Source organism: Acanthochromis polyacanthus, chromosome 4 (assembly GCF_021347895.1).
Source record: "Acanthochromis polyacanthus isolate Apoly-LR-REF ecotype Palm Island chromosome 4, KAUST_Apoly_ChrSc, whole genome shotgun sequence".
Taxonomy (NCBI): domain Eukaryota; kingdom Metazoa; phylum Chordata; class Actinopteri; family Pomacentridae; genus Acanthochromis; species Acanthochromis polyacanthus.
In genome coordinates, this window is record NC_067116.1 from 20,170,304 (window position 1) to 20,192,365 (window position 22,062).

General features: G+C 37.4%; 1 protein-coding gene across 1 annotated transcript; it reads right to left on the reverse strand.

Annotated features, from left to right (window-relative positions):
* Nucleotides 1-10,261: 10,261 nt before the first annotated feature.
* Nucleotides 10,262-15,309, reverse strand: pars2 (prolyl-tRNA synthetase 2, mitochondrial). The gene is made up of 4 exons (XM_022216277.2): nucleotides 15,149-15,309; nucleotides 13,637-13,976; nucleotides 11,463-11,708; nucleotides 10,262-11,375 (listed from the first exon to the last, which is right to left on the reverse strand). Exons 2-4 carry the CDS (start codon nucleotides 13,958-13,960, stop codon nucleotides 10,494-10,496), a joined length of 1,452 nt encoding a protein of 483 aa, XP_022071969.2. The 5' UTR covers nucleotides 13,961-13,976; nucleotides 15,149-15,309; the 3' UTR covers nucleotides 10,262-10,493.
* Nucleotides 15,310-22,062: the final 6,753 nt, after the last annotated feature.

A 22,062-nucleotide genomic window follows, 5' to 3' on the forward strand; every position in this document is an offset into this window, starting at 1 on the left:
GACATCTAATCTGTGTTAAATGGATAAACGCATCAAATGTTGCAAAATCCGAACCTATAGGAAGGAGAAATTAAATCAAAAGTGCACACCGAGAATGATCTGTATCCATTGTTGTTTAAGCTTTACTGGAAGGTAAAAGTAAAAGTGTTCTTAGGCCCAAAATAAACAGTACAATGTAGCTACGGTAAATACATGCATACAGAGAACCAACAGAACAACGCTGACAGAACAGACTCTGCACACACTCACCATCATAACAGACCTCATGGAAAATCATGTAAATGTCATGCAAAACATTTTGAGTGAGACACAAAACCATGGAGGCAGAGCTACACTTTCTGACAGAGTGAAATTCAATTGCTTGTGCAAAACATATCAAAAAATTTCAATTCATACTCAGCTCTCCCTTTTGACCCTCTCTGACGAACTGTCCCTTTAGTTATGAGAAATATCAGCTTGTGGCAGGACAGTATTAGTAGCCCAGTAATACTGTAATTGTTCAATTTTTCTGTTGTTTCTATACAGACAGTGTTATAACTAATACGTTTATTAATGGGAATTCCTTATTTCCTGTAATAATGTGGCAGTGCTGTACAACTGTATGGTCGTGCCAATAAAATTTGAATGGAAATTGAAATTATTACCTTGAAGTAAATTGTAAACAAGCAAACACAGATACTATTATCTGTCTTCAGATAAAAAAAATTGTTGTAAAACAGACAGAAACAGGTTTTCAACAGAAATTTAGTGTTCTTAAATATAAAAAAAATGTTCAAATGTTTCTCTAAGAATCTGTCATTTTGATGCAGTGAAAAAAATTTGAGTATGTTTAGATGTTCAGAGTCCTTTCATCGTCTTTATATCTACGTCTCCTAGAATGATACAATCCAACACTAAATCACAGTATGAAGTACCGTTGCTCTCATATGACAGAGTATGTTAATAAGCCAAATTTTAAAATTTAGAAATCCCCTGGATGCTTCTGATTCTTTGGTGAGGATGATGGGTTTTAGTAAAAATCTGTTGTTTGTCTGCATTTCAAAAAATGAATTTGTTCAAACGTTCTCTCATTGTATTTAAGAAGTGAAATTTCTCAAGAAGTCAACAAAAGTTCAGGTAATTGCTGAGACATAGAATGAATTTGCAGACTTACCTGCTCTTGGCGGACAACTTCTTTGCACCAGTGACACTGAATGAATAAAAGGATATGCCCTGGGGTCAGGATCAGGAGTGGCAATGCTGCAAAACCGGAAACGAAAGGCATGGAGAGATTAAAGGGGAACTTTGTTTTTTTCAACCTGGGCTCTGTTTTCATATGTCATTTCATACATGTGAGTGATGGAGAAATGAATTTTCGACATAGCTCCAGTATTTAGCCAGGCAGGCAGCTTAGCAGCTGACAGTGCGGGACCAGTCCAGCACTGGTCCCGCACTGTCAGCCTGGGTACAGATGGTGCACCATTAGTGATTGGGAAAAAGGCGGGTGTTGTGGCAAAGTTTAAAGACAAAGTCAAAGCCGCAAATGGAGGGGGTTGTTTTTGGACATTCCGCTGTATTTGGCATCAGGAGGCGTTGTGCTGTAGGTCGTTAAAAATGGATCACGTCGTTCAGATGATTGTCCGAACTGTTAATTTCGTCCGAGCCAGAGGTCCGAACCGTCGTCAGTTTGACTGCCCTCTCAGTGACAGTAACATCACCCATGGCCTGCCGTACCACACTGAAGTAAGGTAGCTAAGCTGAGGTGCTGTGCCAAAGTGCTTCTTCGATCTTCGTGGGACATCGGACAGTTCACGGAGAAAAAAAGTAAACCTGTTGTGGAATAGTTGGATAAAGTTGGAAAGATATTCACAGATTCGGACTTCCGGCATCAATAACTCATGAGATATAAGTTGTCAAAACATCTGTTAATTACCCTCTACTTCTTGAACCCTATGAAATTCAAATGAAGAATACATAAACTACTTCCCATGCGTGAACTAACCGTGACGTCACCCGTTGGTTTCAACGCTGAGAAAATGAAGCCCGGATTTTGTTTCTTCCTGGTCGCCATTTTGGATTTTTTGGAGCCATTGACGTAAAAAGCGTCATCAAACAGACTGGACCGGGCAGGACCAGTCTATGGGCGGGCCAGACTGAAGCCAGACTGCTGAAAGCCTCGCCCTAAAGGATCTGTCTCTGAAAAGTGTCGAACTTCCATCACTACTGTCCTCTTTGTCGCTCATCTCTCAGCTGTTTTTTGAAGGCAGAGCGGCGATGCGATTCAGCGACGTCATTGGCTGAGTAGCGTCACGTGGGATGCCTGAACTCGTACATTATTGGTCTGTGTGCTTCTGAGCTGATAGACCAATGACAAACACTGGAAAGCTGCACCGGCAAAATAGAAGCGACCTGTCAAATTTACACCCGTATAGACGGCGTCTGGGTCCGGATCCGGACCGCGGTCGGCCTTTAGTGAGCCCTGTTCTCAGCCATATACCTTCCCCCGCCCCATCCAGCTTCACCGCTTCCTAACACAGAGAAGACGAATTTATGAACGGGAAAGTGAACGTTATGTCAAAAAACATACTGATACATATGTTTGCGCATTTTTAAGTGGTTATATGGAAATTCAGGACCTTTTCTAGTGAGTATAAGGCATATACCTGCGTGTTTACACCCCTGGGTATACGTATCTTTGCGCATTTTTTAGTGGGTATATCATTTGGAAAATTTATAGTGGGTATACGGCGTATACCTGCGTATCACGTAGACTACACCACTGGGTGTGATTAAGATTCAGATATGAAAATAAAATCAAACCCGTCGTTGCAGTAGTTTTTCCGGTTGTAGCACATCCGTTTGAAATACGTTCTGAGTGGCACGAAATATCCTCCGGTTGAAATACATTGGTTTGAATTTCGTTGTATGCAGCACGAAAAACATGAGAAAATCGTGTTGGTGCGCACGAAACCATAGATTAATTTACGTGACAGTTTCACGAATCCTTGTGAGACCGGGTGCTCATTTATGTAGAGATTAAACTTCAGTGTCATTTATTGATGTTAAAGTGCAGTTTTTCACATGTTGGTTACACATGCTCCAGACCAAACCAGTCCAGGTGGAAGACGATGTGAAGAGAAGCTCCAGAGGATGAATGTCACACATTTACGTTGGAAATAAATGTCCTTTAATTAGACATTGTCATGCAAAAGTTAGATTTCCCTTTAATGATGTTTAAATCTCTGAGTGTTTTGTTGATGTTGGTTTCTAAATGTTTTCTGACACTCGGCCCCAAAGATTAAAATCTTTTATGGCTCACAAGCTGCAACAATTCACACATTATCAACTATCTTTCTGACTAAACTAAGAAAAAAAGTGAAAATCTCCCTGATTCCTGCATCATGAATGAAAATCTTTTTGGTTTTTATGACAGTAAACTGAATATATTTGGGTTTGACATTTTATAAACCAAAACAAGAAATGAATTACTGGAGAAAACAATCAACAGATAAATGGACAAAGAAAATGTGTTTTCCAACATATGTGGCTGAATTCCTCCAACATTACAAGATGCATACAATTTAAATTCAATTTTATTTATATAACGCCAATTACAGGTCAAATTGTCTCAAGACGCTTTTTATTTTTTTTGTCATATTTAAAATATGACAAAGTAAGAAATGTAAACCTCTTGACTAATCCAGTTTACTATTTGGTTTTTAAGAGACTAATCGACAATTAAAATAACTTTCTCCACGAAAACTAATAAATATGAGGTCAAATAGAAGGAACAGTTTTAAATCCTGCAGTCCCACGAAGACAAGAATAAAGTTTGTCAACAAAAACTAAATCTGCTGGTGGATTCCATTAAAGTCCTAATAAATGATAATAAAGTGTGATACTAAAGGTTTGTGGTGCTAAAAATCTCAAAGTAAAGATATCAAGTTAAAAATCTGGATGGAGGCTGACAAAAGTTGACCTTCCTTCATTTCTCTGAAGCCGATACCAGAGGGATAGGGATGCTGGTTAAAGACTTGCTCTTCTAGTCATCTTCCTTCTAGTCGCTGTAAAAAGTCACTCCATCCGGGCCGACTTCAACACCTCTTCATGACAACTTGTTCTGCGTCCGACCTGGTGGAAACTCGAGAAACTCGGGAAAACCCAACGAGACTCAGATTTTCGAAAAACTTGTCGGGTGGGGGAAGGTGTGAGGGGAGGTGGGGGGCTGCCACCCACCTCCCCTCCTACTCTCCGCCCTGACTCCACCCAGACTCCACCTTTGCTCCACCCATGTAGTCACTTGGAACCTACAATGTCAAAGGGACGACGAAATTATTTCTTTTTATCTGATCTGTAGCTCAGTGAGTTAAGGGTGTACCAATGGAGCTGCAGTTCAAGACCAGACCCTTCTTAAATTTTATCAAAATCCTGACAGAGGCAAAGAAATAAAACTGCCAGTGGTGAGTCTTGAACCTCTGACCTTCCACTTGATCATCTCTTCTTTCCCCCTGAGCTACTTGCTCAGATACTAATTCTTCTTTTTTTGCAGATTTATCATCTCTTTTTTGCCCTTTCCAAGTTTTTTTTCAACTTGAGTCTCATCTTGACCGTTTTTCTCAGGAGGTTGGACTTCAACCTTTGTGCTAAAGGGTTGAACCCTCAGTTCCAAGACTTTCCAAAGCCTCCAGACCTCCCGAGTCCTCAGGACCTGAGCTTTCACAGTCTGAGGGCTGAAATTTTCTAAGTACCACAGTAGATCTCTGTTAGATTTAACTTTCAGACAGTCCAAGGACTGATATCTTCTCACTTCCAGAGTAGATCTCTGTTGGTTTGAACTTTCTGGTTAACGGAAGCCTTAAAACTTGTGACCATGAGTCTTGATTTCACATTTTGACCATCCATCTGAGTTCTTCTCAGACCTTCACCTGTGGGTTCTTTAGAAATCCTGAACAAACTTTGATTCTCTTCACTGAACAGTAAAGTTTGTGGAGATCAGAAGGTAACATTAGTTTGATCGATGCCTTCAACTACTAGTAGACTTTTTTCTGGAAAGCAGTTTTCTGAAATGAGTTCTTAGTAAATCTGTCCACAATCAAACCAAGAACATAGAAAGAGGAAATGTTTGAAGAAACAACTTGATGTTTTCATTTCAGACTAGAAAACATTTTAAGACCTTTATCTGTTTTTGCTCTTTTTGATCGTTTTATTGTCTCTTCTGTTTAATTTGATCTTCTAAAGTCTAACTGGTGTCTTTTCAAATGTTTTCTCTTTAGTTTGATTCTTCTTAAATGTTTAGTTTTGTTTTTTTCTCACCTTTTATTCTTTTCTAATGTCTGATTTGATTTTGAAATGTTTTGTCTTTTTAATGTTTAATTGTTTTTTTAAATGTTTTATCGGCTTGTTTGAAAAATGTCCTTTTCTTTCCCAATGTTTAATTTTTAAATTAAATCGTTAAGGTTTTTCTTTGTTTTAGCACCTTTGATTGTTTAATTTTCTTTTTAAATGCTTCATTGCATTTTCTGTTTGATTCCTATTTAAAGTTTTGTCTTTAATATTTAAATTTGTAATTAAATGTTTAATTTTTTAATGAAATGTCTCTTTTTAAAGGTTTAATAATCTAAATGTTATGCATTTTTTTAAAGTTTAATATTCTTCTTGTTTAATTGTATTTTTTAAATGTTTAACTAAAATATTTCACCTTTAATGTTTAATATTTTTGTTTAAAAATGTTTAATTTATAATTATATTTTGTATCTTCTAATTAAATATTTTGTCTGTTTAATATAATTTAATGGTATTGAATGTTTAATTTTCTTTTTAAAAGTTTTATTGTATTAAATGTTTTCTTCCTTTGATTTAATTGCATTTCTTAAACAGTTTATTTCTTTAATTTTTTTTCCTGTCAAGATTTTACCCCTAACCTTAAAAATGAAACAAACCCTTAAATCACAATGAAAATACTTCTGTTGTCACAATCATGAGTTAGTCAGTTAATCAATTCAACTTTGTTTAGCACCTTCCACACAGATGACAAAACTAAACGAGAGAAGAAAAAAACAAACTACACCAAAACTCTGATTAAAACTCAAAAACATATTTTTAAAAAAGATTTAACATGGTAATAAAATATGTTGTGTCCAGGGGATGGAGGGAGTTTATTGAAGTCTTCTTGGGCTCACATGGTAAATCATTTAAAATAGAAACTTGATATTCAGTCTAAGGAAACTGCAGAGCGACAGAAGAACCAACAATCTCTCCCGTTTTCTCCTGTAATGAGTCAACTCTTCTGGTGCTTTCAGACCAAAGAATTACAGATTCTTCACAACCTTCTCAAACTCTTGGTACAGGACCTCACCACACGGGTCAAGAAGGTTTCCTTCTCATTTCTACTCTGAAGCTCACCTTCTCCTGCTCAAACTGCTGACAAATGTTTCTACTGCTCCAAAGTCTGGTCTCCAGAACTTCCTAAAAACTCTCAAAGTCTCTTCTGCTGCAGGTTGCTTTGTAGAACTGTTACAGAAAACCTCACTAAACCACATGGAGGGGCCTCGAGATAGTCGCCCAAATGAAACCGTACAAAAACCAAACTAGCACAACCCAAACACTAAAGTCTACCAGAGAACCTCTTTAAACAGAGAATCAAGACAGGAACTCTTACCTTCTGGACAACCAACATTGGTTCACAAACAAGAATACAGAATGTGTCTGACCAAAAACCTCTAAAGACTCACTACAGCCAAGATAAAGACACAACTCAGCTGCACCAAATCCACTACTCACTGCACACATTAGCACAATGTGCTAACTGTGGCTAAAGAACCACATTTACTAAGACAGCCATCTAGTAGAAAACCCTAAAACACACCAAGAAATACATTAAAGAGGATTTTACTATTGGAAGCTGCAAGCCAACGCCTAAAGAACAAACTAAAGAGATGGAGCCAAACCCGGTTTAGTGAAGAGAAGCAGAGGAAATGTTTGACTACAACCAAATGAAGCAGGAAGACACTGAGCTGCTCAGGTGTTCCTGATAACACCAAGCAGCCACCTGGACAGCCAATAGGAACACAGCTTATTGGAAGTCCAGAGGGCTGGCTTAGTGAAGTAAATTTAGGTTAAAGTTGAAGCAGGAAGTGAACAATGAAAGTTGAAAACCACCTTCTGATACCTGAAACCTATGGGTTTTCATACAAAGAACACCTGAACATGTCAAACTGGTTTCATAGTAGAACCTTCACTGTAAAAACGTCACGGTATGGTGTGTTGCTCAAAAAACATTACAACCCAGCTGTCTGGGGTCACTGAAGAGCGACACAAAAACAGGACAAATGCTGGTTTCCCAGGGGTTAGGCGGCTATTTATTTGAAAGAATAAGTTTACAACAACACAACATGTGAGCAGAAAAATCAAAACTCTGTCTTTAGTTCAGCTGAAAATATTAGTTTTTGTCTTTTTTATTGACCAAACTTTTCATGAAGTCGATGAAAAAAAATTAAAGCTCTCATGTAGAAGTCCAACTTATTTTGGATCCTTGTGGAGAGTTTAATCTTAGAGTTTGTAAAGCTGTTGAGTTTTTAGAGTCACATGGATTGTTTTGACATTTAATTAACGAGTCCTGAAATAAAATTACAGTTGTGAATTTCTGTCATTTAGTCTGGACTAAACAAATAACAGCAGCATAAATCTCAAACATCTTTATGAGGAGTCTGGATTGAGGTTTCTCACTTCATAATGACCAAAACATGAAATTTAGGTTAGTTTAAAGGAATATTCCACCTTAAATCTTTGAATTTTGACCTAAAAGGTTGGTTTCAGGAAGTATTCCTCCTACAAGGTCCTCACACATCCACCTTAAAGGAACATTCCACCAAAAATCCCTGGACATGCACCTAAAATGTTGGTTTAACCAAATATTTCATCCAAAATCCTCAAAGAGACCTGAGGGGCTGGTTAAAAGGAATATTCCACCTAAAACCTCAACTAGGGCAGTATGTGTAGCAGAAAAAGGTCCTTTCTCGGTGGAAGAACCGCGTCCAAGTGGCAGCTCCCTTTCTGCTCTTACCTTACTCACTAAACTCAAGTGCCATGGAGGACTGGAGTAGTTGACGTTTCCTGCTGCAACCTTCTCTTTTTCAGCTTTCTACCACGTCCAATCACTCCGAACCTGGTTTTCGTTGATGTTTTTGACCCTTTTCCGAGCTTTGACCAATCCAAGAACATGAAGTACATCATCAGCATTGGCGGCGTAACCAATAGAGGGAAAACCAGCCTCACCAACCACCTGAACAAGAACCTGCCCAACTGCTGCATGGTCCATCAGGATGACTTCTTCAGGCCCAAAGATCAGATTGAAGCTGGTGAAGATGGCTTTAAGCAGTATGACATCATCACTGCTCTAACTGTGATGGTCCAACAGACCTCAAATTGGATCAGTACATATAACAGGTCATAATGATGACAACTTCTCAAAATCATCTGCTTCTGTCAAAGGGCATGGCCATCTGAACGTTGATGCTTTGCCATGAAACAACTGCTGTGTAACTATCTTCTGCATGCTCCAATCTACCTCAGACTTTACGTTTAATCACAGTCCTGTCCTGATCACATCCATATGGTAAAATACATTCACAGCATGTGCCAGAGCGCCCCCTGCAGCATTTTAAAAAATAGCCTCCACAGCAAGATTAACCTACGACTACAAAATTTGGCATGCATATGTAGCACATCAGTGCAAACAAAAAAGTCTCTTGGACTCATCCTGGTAACCCAACAGTAAGTCCACCATTTTGAATTAAATGCCAGATTTTTGGTGTTTTTGGTCATTTTCAACAATTCATTTCTCACAGGTGATAACTGCAAAACACTTGCAACTGGGATGATATATACAACACGCCTTCAGATTGAATATTTGTGAAAATTGTTCACAAAACTCAAAGAGCGTGGCCATGGGGGACAACTGAACTTTAATGTTACGCCATGAAGAAGGACGTCTTGAGTAAATCCCCTGTACATGCTGCAATCTGCCTCAAACTTTACATGTTTGATCAGAGTCCAGTCCTGATGAGTTTCATAGACCAATATAGTCACAGAGATAGCGCCACCTGCTGGATGGACAGGAAATGCTGCGTAAATAGCCTGTACATCCTCCGATCCGCCTGAAATTTAACTTATGCGCTCAGAATCCAGTCCTCATCTCATCCATGGTCCTAAATACACTCTCAGTCACAGCATCGCCTGATGGACATGCGTGGGGTCGCTGACCAGCAAGGATGCGAGGACCCGTTCAACGCTGCTTGCAGTTTTAATTTTTTAAAATATATTAGAGAATAAAGCATCATATTTTACAAACACTATATATGCTCTGTTGTCAAAAGTCTTAAATTTAGAAGTACCTCAGAACTAAAGCAGCCAGATGTGGTGGAGAGACATGAATAACGAACACTGAAGTATTTGCTAAATGTAGTGACATTTCCACCAAATCTTACTTGTTTTGATTTATTGCTATTTTTTTCTGTTCATAATATCCATTATTCCAGAGAAATTTTGACATGTGGCAGCAGGACAAGCACCTGTGTTACTGATGCCTGCATTTCAGTTTGGAGGTTCTGAAACTGGACCCAGTTGTATACATTTAATCAAACTGAGTCACTGTTACCGATTTATCCTGTTTTCCATCCTGTAAATAAAAATGTCTACTATGAAAATACTCAACCCACAATCAGTATGAAGCACTGTTGTGGCAGTGAGATATGTAGAAAGTTCACTTGGACCAGCAACAATAAATACTCCATTAGAAACAGAATCCCACTCCTAATGAAACTTAAATGCTTTATATTCTTGATTTTTGTTTATTAATTTTGCATGGAGGCTTACTTGATGAATATTTGAAGAGTTCATTTGCAAAAACAGGTAATTCCATTTTCAGAAAACTAATTTTTTATTGTTTACTTGAGATAATAACACTAATAATTTATTTGCTCTTTATTTTGTCATGTATTTTTCTACCGAGTCAAATCCACTCAACTTCAGTTTGATTGATATTATCTCAAGTAAACATTAAAAAAAGAGAAGTTTTCTGAAAATTTATCAAAACTGAGTTATCTGTTTTTGCAAATGAACTCTTCATTTCCTACTGTACTGGAAATTAACAATATTTCACCTGCCTGTTTCTGGCCTCACTTTTCCACAACCTTAATGAGCTGATTGTATTACAGAACATCAGCAATGATTTGTACCATCTGTTAATTTTACCGTATATTATTCAGAATCATTTCAGCTGATCTCAATATGCTCATATTTTTTATTTGCACTAGAACATGAAAGACATGACAGGAATCAAAGCATTTTAAAATCACACATCCATTATACAACCACCGTTTCCACAGTTTCAACCAGTGTGGAAATTAAAGGCTTCATACTTTGCAAAGTGAATAAGTATTCAATATTCTTTGCCCATCACCTCACACAAAGCTCAAACACATACAAACATTTATGTCCACAGTCAGAAATGTCACTTACACAGTTTCTACTCTTCCCAGTAGATCTAACAATCCATCTTTGCTGAGAAACATCGTCTCTCCTGTCTGCTGAAAGATCACCTCAAACCTGGGTGTTTCCTCCAGAGCTCCTTGTCCGACTACAATAACGTACGGGTAGCCCAGGCTGCCGGCATCCTTCAGCCTCTTTCCAATGGTCATCTGCGTACGATCGTCCAGAACAACTTCACCTCTCAAACCAGGCAGATTCTCTCCCAAAGTGTGAACCAGTTCTTCTGCTAAAACTGCCGCCTCGTCCACCTTGCTGCCCTTCTTAGGGGGTAAAACACAGACCTGATACGGGGCGATTAGACCTGGCCAGCGAATCCCCTCTTCTGTTGACATCACCTCGATGGCTGCAGCAAGAATTCGTGTCACCCCAAGACCAAAGCATCCCATCTCAGCAACACTCTGCTTGTTCTGGGCGTTGCTGAAGGTAGCGTTGAATATATGGGAGTACTTCTTACCCAGGTAGAAGGTGTGGCCTACTTCTATACCCTTTGACTCTACCAGTGTGCCAGTTTTGCACTGTGGACAGTCAGTCCTATCTGAGGCGAGGGTCTCTACGTTAGCAGAGAAGGAGCAACCTCCACAGACCAGAAGTCGGTCCTCTCCGATGTCTGCTGGCAGCTGGAACTCATGGGAGAGTTTACCACCGATGTTTCCAGTGTCTGCCTGCACCTGAACGCATCGCAGTCCCAACCTGGTGAAGAGCTGGGTGTATGCGCTGCACACAGACTCATAGGTCTCATAAGCAGCTTCTTCACTCACATCGAACGAGTACATGTCCTTCATGTAAAACTCCCTCCCTCGAAGAAGACCGAATTTGGGCTTCGGCTCATCTCTGAATTTGCGGGTGATCTGTTTATTTGACAAAGAAATTCTGAAGTAAAACCTGCAGCTTTTTACAACACACACCCTGGTGATGATAATGTGCTGGATGCTTACTTGGTAAAGAAGCAGAGGAAGCTGCTTGTAGGAGAGATTCGCCTGGTGAGCAACGAGAGTCGTCACCGCCTCCTCATGCGTGGGACCCAGGCAGTAGTCGGCACCGTGTCGGTCTTTCAGACGGAACAGTTCTTTCCCCATCAAGTCCCAGCGCTCACTGGTCTTCCAGAGGTCAGCTGAACACAAACTGGGCATGTCCAGCTTCTGGCCACCAATCCCATGCATCTCCTGGTCGATCACTCTCACCTGTTGGTTTAAGACTGTTGTTATTACAGTTGGAAAAACAAAACTGAAAACGAGTTTGGACAAGAAACATCAGTGGTCATGGGAGGATTAACAGAATATTAAACCAGTAAATACATATTTTTGCAATGAATGCATCTCTTTTGTTTTTATTATTATAACTTCTTTTCTTAAAATACTGGATAATTTTACATAGTAATTCATGAGAAAGTATTTAAATAAATAAATTCTGTGAAGGAGAAATTACTCTTAGGACAACTTGGACACAATCTGTCAGCATATGTAACCTGTTACCAATGGACCTTAAACAGAGAATAGTTGTTTTGTGATGATTGTCAAACTGTGTGATCCTGTAAACCTGCTATTAAATCTGTTTTATGTATATTGTTTATTTAGATCCTCATTTGTTTTCCTAAAGTAATTGCTAGTCTTCTGGATATATGAGCAACAATTTAAAAAAATCTAAATAATATTGAGAGAAAAGCTACAAAAACAAACAGTATTTAAATATAGAGGCAGATTTCACAAAGACAGCGAACAGTAAACTTAGACATGAAATAAGCGGTCCAGAAGAAAATGTGAGAAGTTTTACAAATGTCAATATCTATATCAATGACATTTGTAAAACTCAGATTTATTGTATTTGCGGATGACACAAATATAAACATATCTGCATCAATTTAGAGCATTTGTTACAATCTGTCACTTCAGAATTAATAAATATCAATATGTGGTTCCAGCAAAATAAGTTATCATTAACTCTAAATAAAAGCAAAATTCTAATATTTGGTAAAGGTAAATGTAATGTTCAAGAAACTGTCCAGATAGAGGGTGTAGAGATAGAGAGGGTTCATGAAATTGAATTCCTTGGAGTCGTTATTGATGACAGAATTACTTTGAAACCTCATATTAAACACATCTCTACAAAAATATCTCGAAGCATTTCAGTGATTCCAAAAGCGGAACACATTTTAAATACAAAAAAACTCACAGATTTTGTTTTGTTCTCTGATCTTACCCTATTTACATTACTGCACCATGGTATGGGGCAGTTCATCTAGAAGCACATTACAACCAATATTCATAACTCAAAAAAGACCTGTCTGATTAATACATAAGGTTAACACACAAATGTATCATTTTTAAAATCAAAAATAATGAAAGCTTATGACATTGTGGAATTTCAAACTGCACAATTTTTATTCAAAGCAAGGAAAAAACCGTAAATGCCAAGAACATGGTGGTGGTTGTAAATTATGAGAAGAATTCAATTTTAGGGTACCAAAATATAGAACAACAATGAAAACTTTTAGTCCTACAATAAATGGGGTACGGCTGTGGGATGGAACTGAAACAGTGTTCAAACATCAACCAGTTTAAATATAAATACAAACAAAAACATTTTGGAAGGTACAGTGGAGATGAACATAATGACCACTAGGGGGCACAGGAGTATCGATCTGCAACTGATTCATTGATGTGTAGTGTTGAAGGTATTTGTCTTTTTGCCTCAGCGAAATCATTGATGGTGAATTTATTTTTCATTAAATATTTTTCATGGAACTGACTGAAATGGGTGAATGAATTTAGGGGTGGGATTAAATAAGTTTTAACTTCTTCCCACTCCCTTTTAAACATGTTGAAGCTTTGTTTTCCTCTCATTCTCCTCATGTGAGAAGTGTGATGGACTATTTTAGTTGTTTTTGTGAATCATTTGTTGAATGTTATTAAATTACATGTACGAAATAAATAAAATGAAAGGAAAAAATGAAATGTAGAAAAAAAACAATAAAAAACCAGACTCTTAACAACAGTGATGCTTATCTAGTATTCATTCATCTTTAAATCAATTTTTCTGTTTTTGAATGTCGTATGTAGTAGGGTGATATATTTCTCTCAGCAGAAGTTCCTTCAAGAAAACAGAAACTCACCAGCTTCTCCATGGAGCGGACGGTGGCAGGAAGGTAGTAGTAGCAGCCTGGGTTGGACGGGTGAATAAGACCAGCCTGCTGCATGAGTCTCTGGCTCTTACAGGTCATCTCTCCTGGCAGCCGGCTGTCCTGTCCGAAATCATGCAGGTTTGAAGGCTGGTAGAGTCGAGACACCAGGAGTGTGGGTTTGATACGTCTGGAGTGAGTGGAGGGGGGGGCAGCTGCTTTCTCAGCACAGCCTGAATGGTTCCTCTTTGGAAGAATCAGGGCTCTGTGGAGGCGATGGAAAACTCTCTGCCGAACCTGACGCATGACGGGCTCCATTGTACACCCAGATATACTGTAGAAAAAAAATCAGTTAAATAATTAACTGAGTCAACTTACAGGGCAACTATTTTGATTCCATATTAATCGCAATTTAACAGTCATTTTTAACAGCTTCTCAGATTTTGTCACTTTTCACGTCTTGCATAATGGCACGGAAAAACCTTTATCTAGCTGCTGGTGACATAAACACTGTGTAGTAGGACTGAACAAATAATTATTTCTTATAAAAACCACAGTCAGACACAATTCTGGCAAAATCAGCAAATCGCAAAGGCTGTAAATCAGGATATACGTATTCTGCAGTGTGTCTGACCTAATTATTGTCAATTTAATAATTCCTTCCATCCTGCTTGTGTAAAATTTACTCTTTTAATGATATCTCAGGCAGTCATGCTCCATCAAGTTTTAAACGCATCACAGTGACCACTGAACTAAAGCTTGATTTTGAAAGTTAATATCATAAATAAAAATTGCAGTATCTGTGAAAAATGCAAAATTACATATTTTCCCCACATCACTGATCCCTGTCTTTTAGGTCTTAGGTGAAATATGACAGAAACGTTTCCTCCTTTATTATTGAGACTAAAGTAACTGACATCTAATTCATCACAAATACAAGAGACAGACTCCCCACTAATTACTGGACTTTTTTCCCCCCAGTATATTTACTCTTACTGTAGTGTTCCATTTTATGACAGAAGGTAAATAGGTGATAAAATGTAAATTTTTAACACTCTGAATTCAGAAAATGAGGCACTTGTCCTTGAGTACATTACAACAGATTACTTTCTGATAATAATCCAGTACTTTTACACTGATATGATTCACAATAACATAAATTATAAAGGTCTTTCCCACACTGTGGTATGATGCTGCTTTTGCATTAGAGATATGCTTTTCTAACCACTGAATCCTAAATGCATATTAGTAAGGAAGTTAATGTTATAAAACAGGTGAAGCCAAGGTCGTCTGAGCTCAGTAATTCCTTAAAGGTTACTATTTTATTAGTATGAACCAGCCACATGTGTACAAACAAATGCAGCACATTGATAATAGTTTGATACAGCAGATTTCACTTTATTTCTGCATTGATACATGTTAGCTAGCAGGTTAGCAAGCTAAAGTTAGCCTCCTCAGTTAGCAAACAGTGACGTTAAGAAGACAGAAGAAGAGAGAAAGACTCACCTGGAGGACGCAAACTTCTACCTGGTTGTTCTGACTCTACTATTTGAGGAAATGGACAAAGAGTGTCATTTTTGCTAAGTTGGTAAGCTGCAGAAACATTGAAGGTGGCTGCTGCTCTACGCCATGCTGCCTTCCTCTGCAGCACACAGAGAGGCTCACAGCGCCGCCTGCAGGTCTGGAGGAGAAGAACAGCAGGTAGACACACAAGATGCTTATTGATTGTTCGCTCTGGAGTTTATTCAGATTTTATGCAGAGTTTTAGCATACAAACAAAACCATCAGAACTTTGAGTGAATTTAAAATGATCACATAACCACATAATTCTGACACAGCATAACCACAAGATATTGCTGTATATAATTCATGAACTTATGTGGACTGAAAATGAATTTGACCACAAAAGACACAAATGCTGCCTGGTGTTTCCCCTCAAAACCCTGAAAAGATTCAATTAAACCTCCTCGAAACATTTGTCTTTGTCATATCTGTTTCTTTTGCTGTGTAGCCACTTGAACAGAGGTTTTGTCTCCAGCTTCCAGTGCCTCATACTTTCCTATAAAACAATGACTAATGCAAATGAAGTGTATCTTTTTAATTTGGTTTTATGCTGCTGCCTAAAACAATTTGCTCTGAAGGTATTAGATTCTTTCTTTGTTTGTGAGTCATGATTTTTAAAGCAATGAAGTAATGATTGACTGTTGTATAAGAAGCTCCTATTGTCTAAGGACACATAAAAGTGGAGCATTTCAGTGCAGTGGATCAATGAAAACTCTCCCTTCAGCTGCTTTAAACGCTCAGTTAAATGTTCAAATATTGTGTAGAAACCATTTTTTTACTGTCATCTTGTGTAAATCCTGGACGTCGACTTTAAACAGCTGAGGACAGGAAACATTTAAAGTGAACGTTAAGGGAAGTGAAGAGGAAATGGATGGAGGTTCAATGGGCTGAAAGCACATTTTAATGAGCCATTTGGTTTTGACATTACTTCATTTCCCCACTGACTCATGCTATATGTTTACGCACCTGTTACATAAAACTTTCTATTAAATACTTCTCTTTGCATCACCATTACGGTTGTTTTTCCAGAGAGCATGTTATGCCAGGTTAATCTCTGTCCAGTGATGCATCAGCGCAGGACGGGCAGCGATAAAACTTATCAGTTAAGGATGTTTTTAATGTTGCAGTCTGAGTAACCTTGATGTCAGAAAACAGTGACCTCATGAAACATGAAACATAAAACCTGTTAAAGGCACAGCGTGGTATTGTGGTGCATCCTGAGGTTTTCGTGGTTTTGTAGCTGGTAAATCAATAAATGAGTAAAACTTTAATGAGTAAAACTTTGCTTCTACATTACAACTCAAAAGTTTGGACACACCTTCTCATTTATTTATTTGTGTTATTTTTTTAAATTATTGATTAATACTGAAGATTAACACTTTTTTGTTTACAATATAATTCCATATGTATTGTTTTATAGTTTTGATGTCTTCCTTAATCTGCAATGTATAAAATAAATAAATAAAATTTGACTGGTAGGCATGAAAGTAGGTGTTAGACACAATATGTAGGTCAGTGTAGATTAATGACTAACTTTTTCACATTTCAGTTATGTGTTTTTCTCTGACTTCTGTCTCTCTCTCTTTTATCTTTTTTTGTCCTGAAGGCCTCATCTACAACATGAGCTCCTGGTCAAATAATGACATTCACAGCAAAGTGAAAAATGCCTCTGCATGGACCAAAAATTAATTCCTGAAAAGTGCAAATACACATGACAAATGGCATATTCTGTCTACAGTAATACTAAAATATTATATAAATAATACTGAAATGAAAATTGACTTGAAAAATAAATAAGAAAAATATATATAAAGCTATAATTAGTGAAGTAATATGAGAATTATTGTTTGACTTAAATATCAGAATGCTCTTTTCGGAATTTGTTTTGGTTCTGTCTCCCAATAGTACTTGATTACATAATGTCATTTTTCAGTGTCACTTTTCAAGTCAGCTACTGTGACACTCGTGCGCTGATGCTTCACTGGACAGTCTGTTCTTCTGCTTTATTGTATATTTTGCTGCTGCTGTGGAGACAATATTCAGCTGTGTGTCTTCATGGACAATGATGGACAAATGATGCCCTGTCACTTTATTAATCATCAATTAAGATCAATGTGGGGATGAGAAACAAGAGAAAAAGGAGTAGAGTGATACGACAACCGAAACAAGTGGAAAAGACTAACAGGAAAATGATATGAGGAAATATGTCAAAGTAGAATGCTCTTGTGTTTGCATTTGCTGTCATTGTTTGCTTTGTGTGTTTTTTGTTTTCTGTAAAGGAGCCCCAGTAAGTCTTTCCAGAAACGTGCTCTTAAAATAATTTTACAACAAAGCAACAGACATTTGCCACCAGTCAGTGTCTGGGAAAGCATTTGACACTGTTTTGGTGCAGTTGATGGGTTTTTATTGAATTTGCTATACTATCACATGTCATCTTTGCCTTTTGTTGACTTTATACTTTGCTGCAGCCTGTGTTAATGCACCTCTCCGGGCTTTATAGCGTTTTATGTCGGCAATTTTAAACCATTATTCCCTCAGTCAGTCGATGACACACAAACACCTGACGGTAGACGCACATGTCTTCCAGGTGGGCGCTGTGGAGATGAGCGTCCAGAGCGACAGCTTCAGATGGACCGAAGACGCACACATTGATGTCTTCCTGAGCCAATTAGGTTTGTGTCTGTTTCATCCATTTATCTAGTGGCTCTCTTTGTAAGATTTAGCTCCCAGAGAAAAGGGCGACTGAATGTCTCTGTGAGATATGAAAAATCCCATTAGGACAGATGTTATCTGGAAACATCACGTTTCCCTGTTTGGCTATAGACTGAACATAGAGGGAACATTTTACGCTCACAAAGGCTGGCTGGAGGTTTCTGAGAAATGCAGCGTAAAAATACACACAGTGATGAATTCATACAGTGGGTTTGGTGTCATATGGAGTGGATCAGTGGTGGAACAAGTCCTCAGATCTTCCATGTAAAAGTAAATGGAGCAAAACCATGTTGTCAAAATACTTTATTGCAAGTCAAAGATCATAAACCTTACTGCAGTAAATATAACCAAGTACGAATAAAATTATACATACACTACCAAAAAGTAAAAGTCCTCATTCAAAATGTATTGTGTGATAATAATATAGCACTTTACTGAATTATGAATGTGGTTGTGTTAACCTGTAAGTATCATTTTAATAGTACACACTTTAAAAAATGGAACCTGCAATAAAAAAGTGCATTTTCTTCTCTGAAGAAAAAGGACGTGAAAATGCTAATGTGAATCCACATCCTCCTGTCCTGTTCAATGTACACAATATACTGATACATTAGAATTAAATACAATATGTAACATTATCATTTATTGGTTCATTACATTTTCCATTTATAGATAGAGATAAACTAGACTAACTCTATAAAAACAAATATAGTGGAGCAGATGTGTAAAGTACTATTAAAAAAGAAAAGCAATCAGAGACTGCAGTACTCCGCCAAGGCTGCTGAGTCATTGTGTAGCTTCCGATGGCTAAGTCCCGATAAGTATGCAGCACTGGATTTTTAGTCGGATCACATTCATGTGACTATCATGTTGTCACGGTTACAGTGAAGCCGTGCCGCTATCTTGCAATGATGCAGAAATTTTCAACAAATCCATGGATCCAGACTATAAGCCTAATCACTGCTAAAATCTAATCAAGTGGTCCTTGTGTCATTTCTAATCTTCCCAGAAAATCCAAATCTGTTCGTCTGTTTTTGAGTAATGCTGCAAACAGACAGACAGACAAATGTATGCCGATCATCACATAACTCTGCTGTGTTCCTCAGTGGAGTAAAAAGAAATACCAAAGTTAAGGATGAGGACTTGAAGCTGTGTAAAATGCAATACTTGAGTTGATGTTACTTTACACCACTGGTGGAGGACACCATGAAGTCAGATAAAAATAGTGAAAAACACAGGAAACATCACTGATTTAATTAAGCAAACAGCCAATAATCATGTAGATGGTTAGCCGCTTCACCATAATGAGATTAAAAAAATATAATCCTACATAAATAGTTTGAACTGTACATAACCTCATTTAAAATCGTTTATCATCTTACTTGATTCTAATGTTGACCCAACATCTATATTTTAAACAGCTCTTCAATCATTCTCAGTCCAGGCATTTTAGGAAAATATTAATTGTTTCTAAACATGCAGATTAAAGAACAAACAAGAATAAATCTCCCACCAACAAGTGTAGAAAACCTGTATGTAGCCAGGGAGTCAAAACTCAGGGCAAAAAAACCCTGATTTTATTTGTAAAAACCGATGAAGAGCATGTGAACATTTGGATCACCTGGATATGTACAAATTAGACTTCACTTATGCTTTACTGAAATTGAACTTTATTTCTACCTGAGCACAGCAACACACAGTCTTGTGATTCCAGAACAGTAAAACCTGCTAGAAATCCTGAAATGTCTGGGAATTTTTAGTTAGTAGTTAAATGTTGAAGCTATCGGCAGTATTTTGAATATTTGAAGCTCATATTATATTATTTTGCCATAATGGAGGTAATTTGGTGCTTTAAAAGCCTCCAGTGTTCTGAGACGGTTTTTAATAAGATTTTAAAGTCTGGCTGCAGAGATTTGATCCTGTTCAGCTGCCAGAGCATCAGATCAGCTGCTAATGTTGGGTGTTGAACTCACAGTCAGCGTTCATTTCTTCAGGGCTCTGTGTTTTTGTGCTTTGGTAAATTTCAAAGTGCACTTTTGTATGAAATAGCCCTGCATGCTGCAGCATAAAAAACGGCCCCCGATCTAAAGTTCACAACGTTTCCACTTACTTTTGGCCTCATAGTTGTTTGTCCTTATCCTCACCTGCATCGCAGAGCTTCAAATCTGCATGTTTCAAAATCTCAACCGTTTTGCCTTGAACATGCAGAACTGAAACGGAAAACATGTAGGAGCTTTGTAATTCAATGTGAGATAATTGCTTCCTGCCATGAAGGGAGGAACCTTGTCCGCTTCAGCTGCTCTGAACATCTGCATGAAAACTGTACGAGCTGAGAACTTTATTTAGTGGGTTTTCAAGGTTACATACACCAGATTTACTCCACCATGCACCAACATATGTAGAAAAATAACCCGATATACACCTTCTGCACTTTCTACTCTGACCCTGACCTTAAGCTCATCCACACTACTGTTCAAAAGTTTGGATTTATGTAGAAATGCTCTTATTTATGAAAGAATGTCTTTTAAAAAAGAAGATAACATTGAATTAATCAGAAATACAGTCTAGACATTGTTAATGTGGTAAATGACTATTCTAGCTGGAAATGGCTGGTTTTTAATGGAACATCTCCATAGAGGTACAGAGGATCATTTCCAGCAACCATCACTCATGTGTTCTAATGCTACATAGTGTTAGCTAATGGTGTTGAAAGGCTAATTGATGATTAGAAAACCCTTGTACAGTTATGCTAGCACATGAATAAAAGTGTGAGTTTTCATGGAAAACATGAAATTGTCTGGATGACCCCAAGTTTTAAAACAGTAGTTTTAAACGTCATTCAGTTTCAGTAAAACCTGTGTTCATTAGGAGAAAATAAGCCACAGACAGCTCTGACTGCAGCCGTTAACGTACAGCTTCTCACTTTCACACATGAGGTGAGGAGCTGTGGTCACTTAAAACTCACAGAACAACCAGTTAACTTGCATTAGGACCCACAATTTGTAAAACCAAATATTTCCATGTGTTTTAAGATCTGGAGTGTAAATACACAGAATGAAGTACCATGATCGTGCCACCACTTTTATTTTAGAGAAGGTCTTCTATTTTATACTCCTGATTCTGACTCCGAGCATTAAGAGTGTGTTAAGTGACAATATTAAACAAAAACTGTCCAAAGTCTAGCATGCTTACTGCCAGTGAACCAGTGAGAGGCTGCAGGCTGGTAGTTTGAGTCAATAAATCAAAGGCGTTTGCACCTTTAAATAATATTAGAAGTGCATAGCTGCTTTAGTTTATTGTGTAAGCAGTAAAATCAGTTTGGAATGATGTGTTATTTTGTATTACATGGTCCCCTAACATATTTTTTGAATGTGTCAGTAGTCTACTTTTCTGTTCAGTTGTCTGTGTAACAAAAGGGTATAGGTACAGTATAATAATAATAAGGGTATAATAATAATAATAATAATAATAATAATAATAATAATAATAATAATTTGCCTGCAGGAAATAGAATATTAGATGTTCTCCTTCAGATATGGCTGCTGGTTTATATTTAGTCAGACTTCATCAAAGTGCTTAACTATCAACAAACTGTGAAGTTTACTTAACTCTTCGGTTGTCCTCATTTACGGCACCAAAAATATTGTTTCCTTTTCTGAAAAAAATCCCAAAATTCTGCCAAAAATTCCCCAAATTTATACAAATTTGCAAAATCATCAGGAAGAAATTTCCTTAAAATTATCCCTTAAAAGTTTTTTTAAAAAATAACTTGCCAAGAAATAAAAATTTCAAAAATAAATATTGTAAATATTTTCAAAAACATGAATAAAAATCTTCCAAAAAATCCTAAAAATATCTGAAGTGATTACATATATATCAGTAAAAGTTCTAATGTTTTCTTTAAGAACATTCAGAAAAATATCAACCAAAAGTCAACAAATTTCATTGAATTTTGGTTGATTTTCTTTCCCAAATGTTCTTAAAGAAATATATATTTTTTAAACATTTCTTTTTTCACCAAAAAATGCTCAAAAATGTCCCCAAAAATGTTGAAAATGTGGAAGTTTTTACTGTAAAAATGTGTATTTTTTCCCCACATTTTAGGTCAATTTGACCCGCAGGACGACACGAGGGTTAAATACTCA

Bases quoted from the DNA above. Each gene is read 5' to 3' on its own strand.
- pars2 (XM_022216277.2), bottom strand. From the start codon at position 13,960: ATGGAGCCCGTCATGCGTCAGGTTCGGCAGAGAGTTTTCCATCGCCTC. The intron at 11,709-13,636 runs GTGAGTTTCTGT...TTAAACCAACAG, and splicing joins TCCGCTCCATGGAGAAGCTG to GTGAGAGTGATCGACCAGGA. The intron at 11,376-11,462 runs GTAAGCATCCAG...TCAAATAAACAG, and splicing joins TTCCTCTGCTTCTTTACCAA to ATCACCCGCAAATTCAGAGA.